A 16,922-nucleotide genomic window follows, 5' to 3' on the forward strand; every position below is an offset into this window, starting at 1 on the left:
GAAATATCGAATGAATTTGGTTACAATTTCATTTAACCTGCAGTGAGCCTATATATTATTTAAATGTTTTTCAGTTTGCTTGATTTATGCTGCATTGTGCATACATATATATATATATATATATATTTATATATATGTGTGTTGTGTGTGTGTATCATTCGTAATAAAAATAAATCCGAAAGAAGAAGCACACTTGAAGATGTAGAGCAATATACAATATATATTAAAAATGGGGAAGGCTGGGTTATGGGATTACCTTAGGTTTCCGTCCATAAGGGTTTAACTTTATGGCGTATCCTCAGATCCCCAACCCAAGGTAATCCCATAAACCAGCCTTCCCTATTTTTAATATATATATATATATATATACATATATATATATATTCTATATATATATATATATATATATATGCAGGAGTGGCTGTGTGGTAAGAGTCTTGCTTCCCAAACACATGTTCTGGTTTTGTTCCCACTGCATAGGCACCTCGGGCACGTGCCTTTACTCTAGCCTCGGGCCGACTAAATCCTTGTGAGTGGATTTGTAGATGGAAACTGAAAGAAGCCTGTCATATATATATATATATATATGTGTGTGTGTCTGTGTTTGTCCCCCCCCCATTACTTGACAACCGTAACTTAGCGTTCCAGCAAAAGAGTTCGATAGAATAAGTACTAGGCTTACAAAGAATAAGTCCTGGGGTCAATTTGTTCGTCTAAAGGCAATGCTCCAGCATGGCCATGGTCAAAATGACTGAAACAAGTAAAAGAATAAAAGATTACATGTGTGTGTGTGTATGCATGTGTTTATTATGTGTATGTATGTATGTATGTGTGTGTGTGTGTGTGTAAATACATATATATATGTGTGTGCATATATATATACTTTTACTTATTCTTTGTAAGCCTAGTACTTATTCTATTGGACTCTTTTGCCAAACCGCTAAGTTACAGGGACGTAAACACACCAGCATCGGTTGTCATGCGATGTTGGGAGGACAAATACAGACACACAAACATATACACACACATACATATGTATATACATATATACGACGGGCTTCTTTCAGACTCCATCTACCAAATCCACTCACAAGGCTTTGGTTGGCCCGGGGCTATAGCAGAAGACACGCAGTGGGAATGAACCTGGAACCATGTGGTTAGTTAGCAAGCTACTTACCACACAGCCACTCCTGTGCCTATATAAATATTTTTTTAATCTTTTATTATATTCCTATCAGTGGACTACAGCCATGATGGGATGCTGCTTTGAAAGGTTTAGTCAAACAAATCAAACCTAGTACTTACTTTTTAAGCCTGGTACCCATTCTATCATACACTTTTACTGAACTACTAAGTTATGGAAATGTAAACAAACCAGCATTGGTTGTCAAGCAGTGGTGAGGAGCACAGCACAGCACAAAGACACACGTACATAGATACATACACACACACACACGCGCTTCTTTCAGTTTTCATCTATGATAGCAGAAAACACTTGCCCACGGTGCCATACAGTGGGACTGAACCCAAAACCATGTGTTTGGGAAGCTAACTTCTGTCCATACCACAACACCTGTGCCAATAGATAAATTAACCCTTTTGTTACCGTATTTATTTTGAGATGTTCTGTATTTCTTTCAATTATTTTAAATATAACAAAGAATTGAGTAAAATGACTTAGTCATTATTAAGCTAGTGTTAGGAATATAAATTGTGACTAAGGTTTGGTGGAAGATTTTAACTCAAAACTTATGAGAACAAGACATTTTTGCTACAGAACCAGAGACGGTTTCAGCCAGGTTGGTAACGAAAGGGTTAACAGAAAGGCAGGCAGATGGACTGGCAGATACTGTATTCTTTTGTTTGTTTCATTACTGCTTTTAGTCATTAAGCTGTGTTGTTTTGGGACACTAGTATTAAAGATTTTTAGTCAATAATATTCCCAATACTTTCTCTGGTACTTATTTTGTCAATTTTATTAGGAATGAAGGCTGTGAGGTGGCAGAAACTTTAGCATGCTGGGCGAAATGCTTAGCAGTATTTCATCTGCCTTTACATTCTAATTTCAAATTCCGCTGAGGTCGACTTTCCTTTTCATCATTTTGGGGTTGATAAATTAAATACCAGTTGCATACTGGGTTCGATCTAATCGACTGGCTGCCCTCCCCCCAAAATTTCAGGCCTTGTGCCTAGAGTAGAAAAGAATGTTTTGGTTCTTCAAGGCAGCAAGCTGGCAGAAACATTAACATTGCCAGGCAAAATGTTTAGTGGTATTTTGTCTGTCTTTTATGTTCTGAGTTCAAATTCCACCGAGCACGATTTGCCTTTCATCCTTTTGGGGTCAATATATTAAGTACCAGTTGCATACTGGGATCTATCTAATTGACTGGCACCCTCCCCCAGAAATTTCGGGTCTTGTGCCTAGATTAGAAAAGGATATTTTTATCTGCCAAGGTCGACTTTACCTTTCATTCTTTTGGGGTCAATAAATTAAGTACCAGTTGCATACTGGCACCTGCCCCCAAAAATTTTGGGACTTGTGCCTAGAGTAGAAAAGTTTTAATAGGAATGAGAAGCAAAGTCTGCCTGAGTGTGAAGAGATGTGAAAGAGACATAATTTTTACAAAAACTATAAACCGCTCAGATTTAGATTTGTAGTTAAGAACACTTGATTTTTTTTTTTTTGCCTATATGTGCATTCTTTCCTGTTTGTCATCTATGCTTGTTAGTGTGTATGTGTGTGTGTGTTTGCATGCGTGCATCAGATTTTGGAAATAGAAATATTAACAAGTAATTTTTAAAAAATCAAACATTCTTTTATCTTTCAGTAATCGGGAAATTCAGTTTTTTGAAATATCTTCCTTCCATCCTTATTGCCAAATCAGTAACTTTGAGAGTATTCCACTGAGACTTGACTACGCGTATGTTATCTTCTTTTTTTATCTTTATAAATGCTTAGCTGTTTTAATGGGCTGATTCTGTTAAGCAAAGTACATAATTGAATGTAAACTGAAAATTTAAATTCAGTTTTTCCCTGATATGCAGCTGTGTCACAGGGGGCATACAGTTTAGGAATATATGTATGTGAATGTGTATGAGTGTACCTGTTTATATGTGTGCATGTGTATGCACACATGTATACACATATGATGTATAGACATGTACATATGTGTGTGTGTGTATATATATATATATATATATATATTCATACACATATATATATACAGGGTGCAATGGGTAAATTGTTGCCAGTTTATAGTTTTAATTTCGTGCATGCACATTGTTTTTGATTTTGTCAACTACACAGTACAGTAGGGTCAGTTGGGCACTGTCTGTGAGGAAAACAGCACCATGATGCAATTCACTCTGTTAGAAATTTGGAAACGACATGCTGTACTGGTTGGCATTCATGCCGGAAGCTCCAATTTGAAGATTTCAGATTGTTTGAGTGTCAATCTGAGAGGACAGTGCAGAAGGTTCAGAAAGAGTTAGATGAGTCTAATGAGGATTGCGAAGGTACGGCATCGTTCTGATAAGAAAAGAACTCCTGAATTTGTTAGTGAGATCTAGGCCATTATTGACAACAATCCCTTCATCGCCAACAGCATGGGAGTATCTGAGTTTCTTATCAGGCAGGTAGTGCACAAAGACATTTGGTATTCTTCATACAAGATGAAAAAGGGCCAATTTTTATCCCAAGTCATCAAGGACAAGAGGAAAGACTGTGCTACAAAGCTTTTCAACAAACTCAAGCATCACTTCCGACCTAACATGCTTTGTTTTTTCTAGGATGAGAAAAGTTTCTGCCAGGATCAGATGGTGAACACACAGAACAATCGTTGGTTTGCCATGTCCCCAAAGCATGTACTGAGAGTGATAAAAATCAAACATCCAGTCAACATCATGATGTTTGCAGTATTCACTAGTGATGGTGACATTATGCCTCCATTCATCTTCCCACATGGCCTCAGACTCAACATGGAGGCCTACATCAAGTGCTTAGAAGAGGTAGTGCTGCCCTAGGTCAAGTGGGTGGCTGCTGGAAGACCCTATGACTGGCAACAGGACTCTACACCATGCCACACAAGCAGGAGAACAGAGTCATGGTTGTCAGACAATTTCTGTGACCACATCACCCCCTAACACCTGGCCACCTAACTCCCCAGATTGCAACCCCCTTGATTATTATGTGTGGGGCACAGTTAAGCGAGAGACCAACAAAACTCCTTGTAACACCAAAGATGAACTGAAGGCAAGGATTATGGCAGCATTGACCAACTTAAACAAGTAGACTGTCCAGAAGAGTTGCAGGAAATTCTGAAGTCGTTTGGAGGCTGTGGTTGAAGCCAATGGCGATTTTATTGATTAAATTTACTCTTTATTATTTCAAGATATTTTTATGTAATTTTGATCAAATATATCTGTTAAAATGGGATGTCAGTGTTATTTTCCTTCTTGTGTATTTAGAAGACAATATATGCACTGTGTCCTGTGTGTGTGTGTGTGTTTATATATATACATATATATATATATACATATATATATATATATATATATATATATATACATATATATATTATATATATATATACATATATATATTATATATATATATATATTTGCGATTGAGGCGTGAATGTCATTTGAGTCCAGGATAGATTTTGCTATGAAGTCACCTTGAGGACATTGACGATTTTGCCTGGAATTGGGCAAATGTGTCTGGTGATTGCAGAATATGTTTCTTTTATTGTTTTTTTTCTTCAACTCAAATTGTTTGTGCATCATGACATTTTACACCAAACAGATTGGTCAAAGCATTGACTTTCCAAGAAAGCTGTTAAGCTGTAGAGATTTTAGAGATTGTTTCGACTTATTCTTATACCTAAGGACACGTCTTCCTTCACCATTATATCCCTTCACTTGTTGGCCAGGAGTTTTAGAATGCGGTTGTCTTTCTTTTGAATGACATATCCTACCCATCTGCTCTGAATTCCCAGCAGCATGCTTTGAATACTGGAAGCACTACATTTTCCTAAGATTTTGACATTTGATATCTTATCTTGCCATTTTATGTTGCAGGTATAATGCAAATAGCACATGTGTGCACATGCACACACACACACACACATTTACACAGACAGATAGACAGACAGATATATATCATCATCATTCAATGCTCGCTTTCCATGTTGGCATGTGTTAGAAAGTTTGGCAGGAATTGGAAAGCTTGAAGATTGCACCAAGCACCACTGTTTGCTTTGTCATGGTTTCTGCAGCTTGATGCCCATCCTAATGCCAACCACTTTACTGAGTGCTCTGGGGTACTTTTTATGTCTTTTTAAGACAGGGACCCCTCAACCGAGAGGGAAATAGTATTTGAGTGAAGTGGCTTTGTGCCAGGTGATGAGAGGCTTGAGTGTAAATAGAGGGACAGAAACAGGAGTCTTGCTGTGGAGGAGATACATGGCTACCTTAGTTGGAGGGAGTAGAAAGAGATACAATGTGATGGTGTGACACCCAAGGTACAGGGTGGTGTAAAGTGAAGTTTAGTAGGCATTAGACAGGGTGAGTGTGTGGCTAAGCTCATGAGATTGTGAGAGTGGGAGAGGGAGAGGAGGGGGAATGTAGTGAGTGGACACAGGTTTTTGGGAGGATTAGGACCAGATGTATGAGGTATTCTAGATTGCAAGTCAGTGTGTCAGAGAAAATTATGATGTTGTTGGAAAGAAGTGTGTTAGGATGGATGGTGGTGCACTTGCAGTCTGTGATTTTGCAAAGAAAGAACCATAGAAGTGCCACTATGAAAAGTTGCTTGATGTGAGAATGCATGGTAAAAGAAATGTCTTCTTAATGTGGACCCAACAGAGGCACCAGCTATCAAACTGACTGCAGCATGATAGATAAAGCAATTAGGGATATGAAAACAGGGAAAACCCCTGACCCATCAGCAATTACTACCAAGATGCTTAAAATATATGGCGGAGTGTGATATGGTTGTCCACAAGAGTCATACCCAACAACTGGTACGGCAATGATATAGTGAAGTGCTACAAATGTAAAGGAGATACCTTTGACAGAAGTAATTACAGAGGAATCAAATTGTTGTACGAGGTCATGAAAGTCATAGCTCAACTAATTAGAAAGAAAATTAACCTAGATGAGATGTAGTTTGGCATTGTGCCAGAGCGAAACACTACTGATGTAAATTCACTGCAGTTACCATAGAGAAAATATATTCTCTTGTGGCCAAAAGGCATATAAACACCATACATCTGTCCAATGCTCTCCCCACCACCATCTATCAGATTCCCAGACATATTTCTAGCTCTATATGTGCACATCATCATTTAATATCCAGGTTTCCATGCTTGCATTGGTCAGACAGAAATTTTTGAGGTAGGTTTTCTGTGGCCAGATGCCCTTCCTGTTGCCAACCCTCACCTGTTTCCAAGCAAGAGGTATTATTTTCTCATGGTTAGACTTGTTTTTCACAGAAGACTGGAAACAAACAACCTAATTTTTATGACACTTATGATTGTTTGCAACCATCACATGTCTAGGTAAAGGTATACACCAATAACACAAGCACACACACACATTTATATCTGCCAATGTATATATTACTAATAAAAACAATTGTAATGATATCACCACCAAGTTATTAACTGCTTAATATATTTCAGAGCTATGCCAGATGACCAATGTGTGATAATCTTTGGTGACATGGATGGGCAGATTAATATTTTATCAATAAAGTCAGTTGGTGAATGCCTAAGGTTGTAATAAAATATTCTCATTTGTTTTGCTTTTTTTTTTTTTTTTTGGGGAAAATTATACATTTGATTTCTAAAACAATACTATAACCTTTTGATCAGTTTCATGAAGTTGAAAGAACACAGATTTTAATATTTTTCCATTCATTCTATAATAGATAATACTCCAGTGTTGATTAAGTACTTGTTAAATGAATGCCATTTTTATGAGCCTATCTGATGTCAAATAAGAATTTTGAGTAAACTTATAGAACATTACTGCACCTTCTATGACATAAGTTGATGAGTCTTAATGATTATTATACATAAACTGAACTGTACCGTAGATTAGCAAATTAGTAGAGATGACCTGGAAGTTGTTCCACTTCAGATACTATCGCAAACAGCAGTAGTTTTCTTCAACCGAATACACGTTGTTGATTGGTTGAAATTACCCAAATATGACAACTTTAATACGAAATAACTCTAAGATACCAAATTTTGTAAAAAATGTCCGAAGTAAACCATGTTCTGCCTGAAACATTCCACCAGTATACGAAGTTTCAAACTGTTTAGTTAAAAATAATTAATTAAAAAGTCTGTGAGCCAAACTGAATAAATTCGATTTTTCTTTGTAAATGAAAATATCTGTTGATGGCATTATTTTACAAAATGCTTATCTAACTGTTTAACATTCAAATTATTCTGTCAAATGTAATACTTATTTATCCACATTGTTTCTAATTAACTGTGCATTATCTTGTAGCTTCAAGGTTTCAATGATGTGATTGTTTATTTTTAAAATGACACAGTAGGTTAGGTACAAGAGGCTGGGTCTGGCCGATTTGAACATAAAACAGACATAATATTTGGGCTGGATATGGATAGTTTAAATGCTAAAGGGTTAATAAATATGTGTGTATTTACTTCTTGATGTTAATTACAAAAACTGTCTTGACTTTATTCAATTTACAAAGCAATAAGACTTCTTAGACTAAAATATATGATTGATGCTTAAAATTTGTTTACCTTAAGATTTATAACTGAATCTTTAAGAAATAGTCTTGGTCAAAAGGCCAAAGAATCTGCATGTGCATAAATGCATAAACACACACACACACACACCAGTAAATACATTAACCAAATGACAGCATTTATAAGCATTTGCTAAACATACTAGGAACAGTCACCGAATCTCACACAAATCTCATTCTACGGCCTTAAAAATGAGAATGGCACATTTTTGGATAATTTTAAAAAGAAATAGTCACTCATAACAAATGTAACCCTTAAAAGATATGGGTTGGTCGTTATTGGTATGCTTTTTGATTGTTAGTTTATTCTAGAAAGAGGTAAGAATTTGACATTTTGGTACAGCTGTTTTGGCTGCACCAGTTTGGCATTGCTGATTCAACACTGACTTATTTGACATTAGATGTCTTAATGTTCTCTCTCTTACTTTCTCCCTTCTCTCCCTTTCTCTCCCCCCTCTCTCTCTCTCTTTCTGTTTATGTGTGTGAGTATATTTCCAATTATGTATCTGAGGAGAAGGAAAAATATTCATGTCAATTGTGTTCAGTTAATAAAATGTAATCTCTCTCTCTCTCTCTCTCTCTCTCTCTCTGTTTATGTGTGTGTGTTCCCTTTATTCGGTATTTCACTTTATATCCTAAGATTTCATATCACACTTCATAATTGTCCATCATTCCTCAAATTATTCCACACCATATGTCTGTCTTATTAATGAGAATCATCTTTTGCTTTTGCCTTACCTTATGCTTACCGTTATCTCCAAAGGTTATGGAAGAAAAAACCTAAGCACGAAAATTTCATTGCAAGCGTTTCTCTGCGGAGTATCATATCCAACCCTAATATAAGATTTGTTTGTTGGACTGTACATGAAGACTGGGTACAGCAGGTAAGACAATACATATACATCGTAATTAGTGGAGCATCAGGTGAGATAATAATTGTATTCTGCAGTTTTAGCAGTATGTATGTGTAAATAGTAATCTGGTATTCCAGACAAGACATTGCAACAATGAAACTTGTATATAATGATTGGGTACGTTAGAAATAACTTTTCCTATGACAAGCCGCTATGTATATATTTCTTTATTGCCCACAAGGGGCTAAACATAGAGGGGACAACCAAGACAGACAAAGGGATTAAGTCGATTACATCGACCCCAGTGCGTAACTGGCACTTTATTTATCGACCCAGAAAGGATGAAAGGCAAAGTCGACCTCGGCGGAATTTGAACTCAGAACATAACGGCAGACGAAATACGGCTACGCATTTCGCCCGGCGTGCTAACGTTTCTGCCAGCTCGCTGCCTTCCATTAAGCCGCTATGTATATATGCATACAAGCCTCTATGTATATGCATATATTTGAGTATGTACTGAGGTCCTTGTTGATTGGCCCCTGATATTAAAGAAAGTGTTAACACATATGATATGCAAAATAGTAACGCCAGTTTTCTGTAGCTACTGCAGTTGTGGAGTCTATAAAAGTATGTTCACACCTTTGATGAAAACCCATTAAAATTCAGATATCAATTAAGGCTGTTTGTCGTTTTTTCAATCTACAGAGAAATAGCTAAATTAGCCCTGTCTATATATCTTCTGCATAGGTTATATATATATATGAATTTTTCCCTTTTCTTTTTTCGTATAATTAGTCATATAATGAATCTTGATACTTTCCCACAGAGTAAGTTGCTAATTTTATCAACAAACACCAAGTCTCCTCTACATAGGAAAATATCGATATTTATAAATTTTGATAATGAGTGCAGGTGGCACATAAAAAGCACCATTTGAGTGTGGCCGTTTGCCAGTACCACCTAACTGGTCCTTGTGCTGGTGGCATGTAAAATCCCCCACTACACTCTCGGAGTGGTTGGCATTAGGAAGGGCATCCAGCTGTAGAAACTCTGCCAGATCAAGACTGGAGTTTGGTGCAGCCTCCTGGTTCGCCAGCCCTCAGTCAAATCGTCCAACCCATGCTAGCATGGAACGCAGACGTTAAACGATGATGATGGTATGGATGGACGGACGGACGGACGGACGGACGGACTTATCTATTTATTTATTTATGTAGTGTTATGATTGCAGCCACTAATATTATTATATATTATGAATAATAATGTTCTTTTATATATATATATGTATATATATATATAGCAAGATTACTTCATAAATGTAACATGATGGAGTTATACAAGTAAAATACATTTGAAGATATTAATAATTGGTGCAGAGTTACGTTTTGTGAAAAGTAAATTTACAAACATAAAACAGTTGTTATGTGTCTGATTGTTTATATATTTTTTTTTCAGGTTAAATACTGTCCACAAATTAAACAAGTTATATCATGTTCTAATGATGCTAATTCAGCATTAGTTATAGGTATACACACTTTACTCATTATTTGATTTGTTGTTCTTGATTTGATAAAATGTTACTTATAGGTAAAGCTTTGAATTCCTACCACATTATGTTGGCAAATAATCTTTACTACTATACAGTCTGTCTTTTATACGAAAGAGTGAAATGATTTGTTTCTATTGTTTCCTTATAAAATATCATTTTTTTAACACTTGTTCAAAAGACTTTAGTTCTTTAAAACACAACCTAACAGGTTTTACTTTATAGATATTATTTTACAATTATCTCGGAATCATTTTAATTACAACAGGTTGCACTATCAGCAGTGTTGATGTTGAGCAGCAAATGAAGTTTGTCAAAGAAAATAGTTTTTCTAAAAACAGCTTAATTGGAGAATTAGAGCCACCGAGAACAAGATCTGAACATGATCAGACAACTTTTAAAGTGCACAAAGGAGTGAAATGTTTTGATTTCAACAAGAAAAAGAACATACTTGTAACTGGAGGTATGACTTACAAAATAGTATATCTGTGTGCGTGTGTAATCTGTTTGAATAAATTTCATGATTAACTAATTGATATATAATTGTGATAGGCGCAGGAGTGGCTGTATGGTAAGTAGCTTGCTTACCAACCACATGGTTCCAGGTTCAGTCCCACTGTGTGGCACCTTGGGCAAGTGTCTTCTACTATAGCCTCAGGCCAACCAAAGCCTTGTGAGTGGATTTGGTAGACGGAAACTGAAAGAAGCCCGTCGTATATATGTATATATATATTTGTGTGTCTGAGTTTGCCCCCCACCTCCAATATCGCTTGACATCCAATGCTGGTGTGTTTATGTCCTCGTAACTTAGCAGTTCAGCAAAAGAGACCGACAGAATAAGTACTAGGCTTACAAAGAATAAGTCCTGGAGTTGATTTGCTCGACTAAAGGCAGTGCTCCAGCATGGCCACAGTCAAATGACTGAAACAAATGAAAGAGTAAAAAGAGTAAGAGTTTTGTGGTAATCCAGATATAATCTTAGCTGTCCAAAGATGTAATGCAGCAGAATAAGAACTATTCATGTTGTTGTTGTTATTTATCCTAGATTAGCAAATCTATGGTCATCAAAATACCATCTATGTCCATTGTTTTTTGTGTGTTTTTTTTTTATTCGAACAGTATATTTAAGACTACATCATACAATATGCCCTACACTTTTTTAAGATACCGAGGGTGTGATTTGAGAGAGATCTGACTGCTATTTCTACCAATTTGAACAACCTGCAATGGTATACATTGATATAACAGCAATAGTAGTGGTTCATATGAAGGTCGTCCACTTCATAGTTGTCCTTTCTTACTCTAAGCTGTATTCCCAGCTGTATTTCCCCTTTGCTTTTATGGGAAATATTTGACTCATTCACCATATATATCTATAGCAGTGCTTCTTTACCTCAGTAGTAAAGCCACTGGTGGCATATTGAGTACCTTTGGCTGTTGTGAGCTCAGTTTGGAGCAGCAAATATCAAGGGAACATTACAGGAGTACAGTAATCCCTCAACTATTGCAGGTGTTATGTTCCAAAACCCTCCGCAATAGGTGAAAATCCACAAAGTAGAAACAGTATTGTACTGTATATCTTTAAAAATTATTTTCATAATTTGTATATATTAATTTTATTATAAATTCAAAAACAACATCACAGAGGAATCGATGTAAGCTTAAATAATAAACCGTGATAGGTGAACTGCGATATGGTGATGAATTACTGTACTGGGTATTTAGAATGGTTCTGCTTCTTAGAAATACAATATTCAAACTAGGTACACTACTTTGTACATTAAATACCTTTTCCAAAAGAATCTTTGTCAGGATTAAAATGTGAGTAAGACATTGTGTTATTAGTGAATAGAAAATATGGCTGATGAAGTGCCAAAGTCTGATACAGTTTTATTATGTAAACTCTTGCATTCTTTAGTAATATCCATTAAAATTTAACAGAGGGGCACGTAGACTCTGCAAATATTTAAAAAGAGATTCATGCTTGATGGGTTAGTAAAAGAAAATGTGGAAGAGCGAAGAGTGACATCAGGACCAGAAGCGAAGGGAAGTGAAGAGTGACATGAAGAAGCGGGGCATTTGAACAACCTCTTTTCTTTGTCAGGATGTTGAGTGGAACAGATGTGTGGAGGGGATCTCAGAGGCAGAGTAGTTTTTGGTCAGAGGTTGGGGTAGCATACACATGCAGGTACACATGTAGCCGACACATGTAGGTACAACCAATTTATGAAGTGGATAATAAACCACTACACATATTATCCTCTGTTGGATCAAAAAGAAATTTGCTTTCATTTTTCTCAAAAACACAAGGAGAGGATATTTGTGGAATGCCACTCAATAGGAATGAGAGCCAAGGTAAAAAGTTGGAGAACCATTGATCTATAGTTTATTTTGGCTTGAAATTTGTAAAATATGTGCTTTAATGTAGTTAACAAAATTAAAACTAATATTATTATTAAAATGCATTAACTCCTTGTACTAAACTGGTTTGTTCTACACTACACTTGTTAGCTCGATACCAGTTCAAACCAGCTTAAACCGGCTCTGCTTAGTTGGCAGCTCTACAATTTTAGAATTGTCAGAAACAGCTGACCTATCTTAGCCATGTTATGATGAGCACTGAATGCAAAAGTGCTGTTTACAAACAGGGGTAGAAGAAAACCCCAAAGAGATTGGAGGAATGAGTCTTAGGATGTTGTGCTGCATCAATCAAATAATACAGTTGTGGGAAGAATGGGGATTTACTGTGCTGCATACAACCCAACCCTTGCAAGTTACAAAAAATAGATACAAAATGAAGATAGTGATATTGACAATGATGATGGCTGAACTTTGTAATGTAAGCAGAAAATTTTTCCAGTAAGCAAGAAAAGCCCAATTCAATTTAAATTAGCATGTTTGTTGTAATTTAACGAATATGTTAAGTGGGTAGAAATCATAGAACACTTAAATAATTGTCTTTCAACATTTAATCTTTTTGCTCTACATTATTCTTTGAATTCAAGATAATTTAATGAACAGCAGAAGCTGTTTAGTCTCATGTCAGACCTGGTATCAGTGGTGTTCCAGCCAAAGGCAACCAAGTCTATTAGTTATTGTATATTTAAGGCAATATTATTCAATATCGTCATTCCGTTTTTAATACTGTAAGGTATGATTTGAGGGAGATCTGACTGCTATTTCTTACAGGTTGAGTGTCCATTCAAATGAATACCAATCATGTACTTTAGTTAACTCAATCAGACACACTCCTCTCCTACAAATGTACTTTATGCTCATTTCCTTCAAATGTACTTATAAAACAATAAACAAATACTAGCATTTTAACATGATTTATTAAGATATTATTCTGATTCTTCATGTACTTTCCATTATTACATTTTAGGCATGGATCGTCTAATCCGAATTTGGAACCCTTATGTACCTGGGTATGTAGATATGTATTTCATAACAGGTAACTTATTACCAATCGCTAGTCTAAAATTTAACCAAAAATTAAACTAGCATGAATGACATACAAGAGAATTGATAGCAAAGAAGAAAAAAGGAAAGTTAATGGTATAGAGGCATGGCTGTGCTGCTGCTGTTGTTGTTGTTGTTGTTGTTGTTATTTCACCCCAGATCAAGCAGATCTGACATGTAAGTGGTTGGTCATAGACCAAGGTACAATCAACAGACCAATGGTCTGAATATTTCATACCTTCATTTGATTGAGGATCACACCTCACTTTTGAATACCACAACTATACAAACATCCTCACACACAGGTAACACATCTTGTCAGCACTTTCTAAATATAATTGCAGAATAACTTTTCCAACCATCATCAATCAATTACAAAATCTGACTTCAAAATCCATAGGAAATAACAGCTAAATCCATCTAAAAATTAATGAATTTACTGGATAATTTGATATTGTTAGTAGCAGTTGTATAATGGATTGTCTCTTGTCGTCTGAGAAAGACAGTTCTGCAATGTCTTGCTGGACAACATAAATGATTTGTTTATAGTGATCAAATGCATATGCTGTACATTAGTTCACTCTCTCCTCCATCAAATCAACATTGAACAGGTGTATGATGTATCACATATCAGGTGTGAAAGTGATTGCAGATCAACATGAAATGAAGTGCTTTACTCAAGAACACTCTAACAGTTGTGTGGAGAAATCAATAATAGGTCAACAGTTGACCTCTGCAACTCCTAAAAACAACTAATAAATGTTGTATTGACATTATCTTGAATTTATCTTCAGAAAACCAACTGATATACTTCATGGACATTCCGCTCCGATTTTCTATGTCTACTACAGTGAGGAAGACAATTGGATATTCAGTGTATCATCTGATAAATGTATTAAGGTAAGGAAATTATATCTTCTTATTTATTTCTCTTATACTTTTTAAAGAATTATTTCTTCAGCTAACTTTCTTTATGGGGCTCATTCAGTATTATTAAACCATAGTTCAGATGAACCAACTTCATCTTATCCAAAGCTACCAAAACCACTTTGGGGCATTGGCATCTAAATTATAATCTTATTTAGATATTAAATTTTTAAAAGTAGGAAGGAGAAATATCTTGTTATGGAAGAGGAAATCAACAAGTTGGTAATCACGTTAGAAATTAAATAATTCTGTCAGAGTGTGTGACATATATCACTTTTATTATATTTTTTGATGAAGAAAAGTTTATATATGACCACTAGAATGATAAACTTGATTAATTAGTGTATAGGTAAATATAAATAAATCTAGTGACTGGAAGCATAACGTGATGTTAGTCATAATTATAGATAAAAGAGGCTGTAAAATAAAACCTTTCCTGGACCAAATTGTAGAATTTGTTCCGATTCAGTTCCACTACTCAGCATTTTTAGTATGTGTCTTCTGCTATAGCCCCAGGCCAACCAAAGCTGTGGGAGTGGATTTAGTAGACAGAAAATAATAATGTCTGTGTGTGTGTGTATTTGTTTACATAAGCACTCATTGATGTTGTTTGGCATTTCTCCTGTCCACTCACTTTGTCCACTCATTTTGTGCCTCCAAGCAGGATGACAAGAAGGGCATCTGGTCATAAAACAATGCCTCAGTGATATATTCATCTAACCCATGCTATCATGGAAAAACAGATGTAAAGTGAGTAAATGAACAAAATACCTTCACAATATCACCCTCAAATATTTAAAGTCATTTACGCTTCTTGGTTACTAGTTTTTATTGTGTACTTCATATATATGCGCTATGTTTTTTTGTTTTTTTTACATTGGATTTTTAAAAGTTGTTTTCAATACAGACTTTGTGTACTTTACATCTATTTTATTAGGGTTAGTTGGTTTGTTAAAATGCTAATTTGAAATGCTTCAGAATATATTCACATCTCTGGCTGACCTCCAGAATCTTTCCTCTTACATAAGTATAGAGTAAATAGTAAATAGTGGTTCATTAGAAATGTTGAAGTTTCAATCTTCACTTAAGGTAATTGCATGTGTAAAATCTGTAAATTGGCCGTGAGTTTTACATAGTGTATCTATTAAGCTAAGTTGTTAATTCCATTTACATCCTATAGCTGCAAGTCTGGCAATAGTCAATTATTTGGGGTCAAACACGCTACATGACAAGCCTTAATATATTACAAGAAAACAAAGCTTTTAGTGGTGTTCAACAGTTAATAATAATAATAATGTGCCCTTTTTTAAAGCCTAGCCAGGTTCATGGGCCCAGTTTCCCGGTTTCAATGGCATATGTGTTCCCCAGCTGGACGGGACGCCAGTCCATCGCAGAGTTACTCATTTTTGCCAGCTGAGTGGACTGGAGCAACGTGAAATGAAGTGTTTTGCTCAAGAACACAATGCGTCGCCCAGTCCAGGAATCGAAACCACAATCTTACGATCATGATGCTGACACCCTAACCACTAAGCCATGCACCTCCACGTTCAACAGTTAGGAAGACATTAAACAGTTATTTTCAATTAATAAGTATATTGTCAACAAAACTTTTCATCACCAGTACTTCATCATCATCATCATCATCATCATCATCATCGTTTAACGTCCACTTAAACGATGATGATGATGATGATGATGAAGCACTGGTGATGAAAAGTTTTGTTGACAATATACACCAGTCTTGAATGTATAACTAAAAAGATTTGCAATAAAAAGAATTGTTATGTCAACCGTTTAGTAATAATAATAATAATAATGAAATTATTGTATACAGTGCTCAGGTGCACCACAACTGGTCAGAAAGTGCATATAAAGTACATGCAGTAATGTAGAAATGTCTGGAAAGTGAACATGCTTGTGTGTGTATGGAGGGGAGAAAATCAAGTGTAGTGTTGGCGAATCTCAGGAAGCATGGAAGTTTTGAAGGATGCAGTGCTCCGACAACTAACAACCGATGCCGGCAGTTTGTTCCACGCTTCAGCAACTCTCAGCATGAAAAAATGTTTCCTGAAGTCATGGGAGCTGTGCTGTTTTCTTACTTTGTAAATATGTCCACGGGTGTTAGATGGGTGGAGTTTGAAAAGGTGCTCAGAGTTATTGTTTGTACGATGGTTGATAATTTTATGGGTGTCTGCCAGGTCAGCTGCCAGACGTCGGAGTTTCAATGTGTCCATGCCCAGGGAAGTAAGGCGTTCAGGATATGGCAAATGCCTGATGAAGGGTATTCTTTTGGTTGCACGTCGCTGAACAGCTTCCAGACAATTGATGTCCTGGGCAAGATAGGGGT

The 16,922-nt window shown here is 36.0% G+C and overlaps 1 protein-coding gene across 1 annotated transcript in view; it reads left to right on the forward strand.

Annotated features, from left to right (window-relative positions):
• The window catches only part of LOC115222686 (WD repeat-containing protein on Y chromosome-like), a 69,286-nt gene that overhangs the window by 21,794 nt on the left and 30,570 nt on the right, over window positions 1-16,922 (forward strand). The window contains exons 7-13 of the mRNA XM_036511515.1: window positions 2,829-2,921; window positions 6,684-6,776; window positions 8,550-8,670; window positions 10,096-10,165; window positions 10,455-10,649; window positions 13,572-13,614; window positions 14,443-14,548. Coding sequence (XP_036367408.1) covers window positions 2,829-2,921; window positions 6,684-6,776; window positions 8,550-8,670; window positions 10,096-10,165; window positions 10,455-10,649; window positions 13,572-13,614; window positions 14,443-14,548 — 721 coding nt within the window. The remainder of the gene's footprint in view (window positions 1-2,828; window positions 2,922-6,683; window positions 6,777-8,549; window positions 8,671-10,095; window positions 10,166-10,454; window positions 10,650-13,571; window positions 13,615-14,442; window positions 14,549-16,922) is intronic.

This window comes from Octopus sinensis, linkage group LG20 (genome assembly GCF_006345805.1).
Source record: "Octopus sinensis linkage group LG20, ASM634580v1, whole genome shotgun sequence".
In the NCBI taxonomy this organism is placed as follows: Eukaryota; Metazoa; Mollusca; class Cephalopoda; order Octopoda; family Octopodidae; genus Octopus; species Octopus sinensis.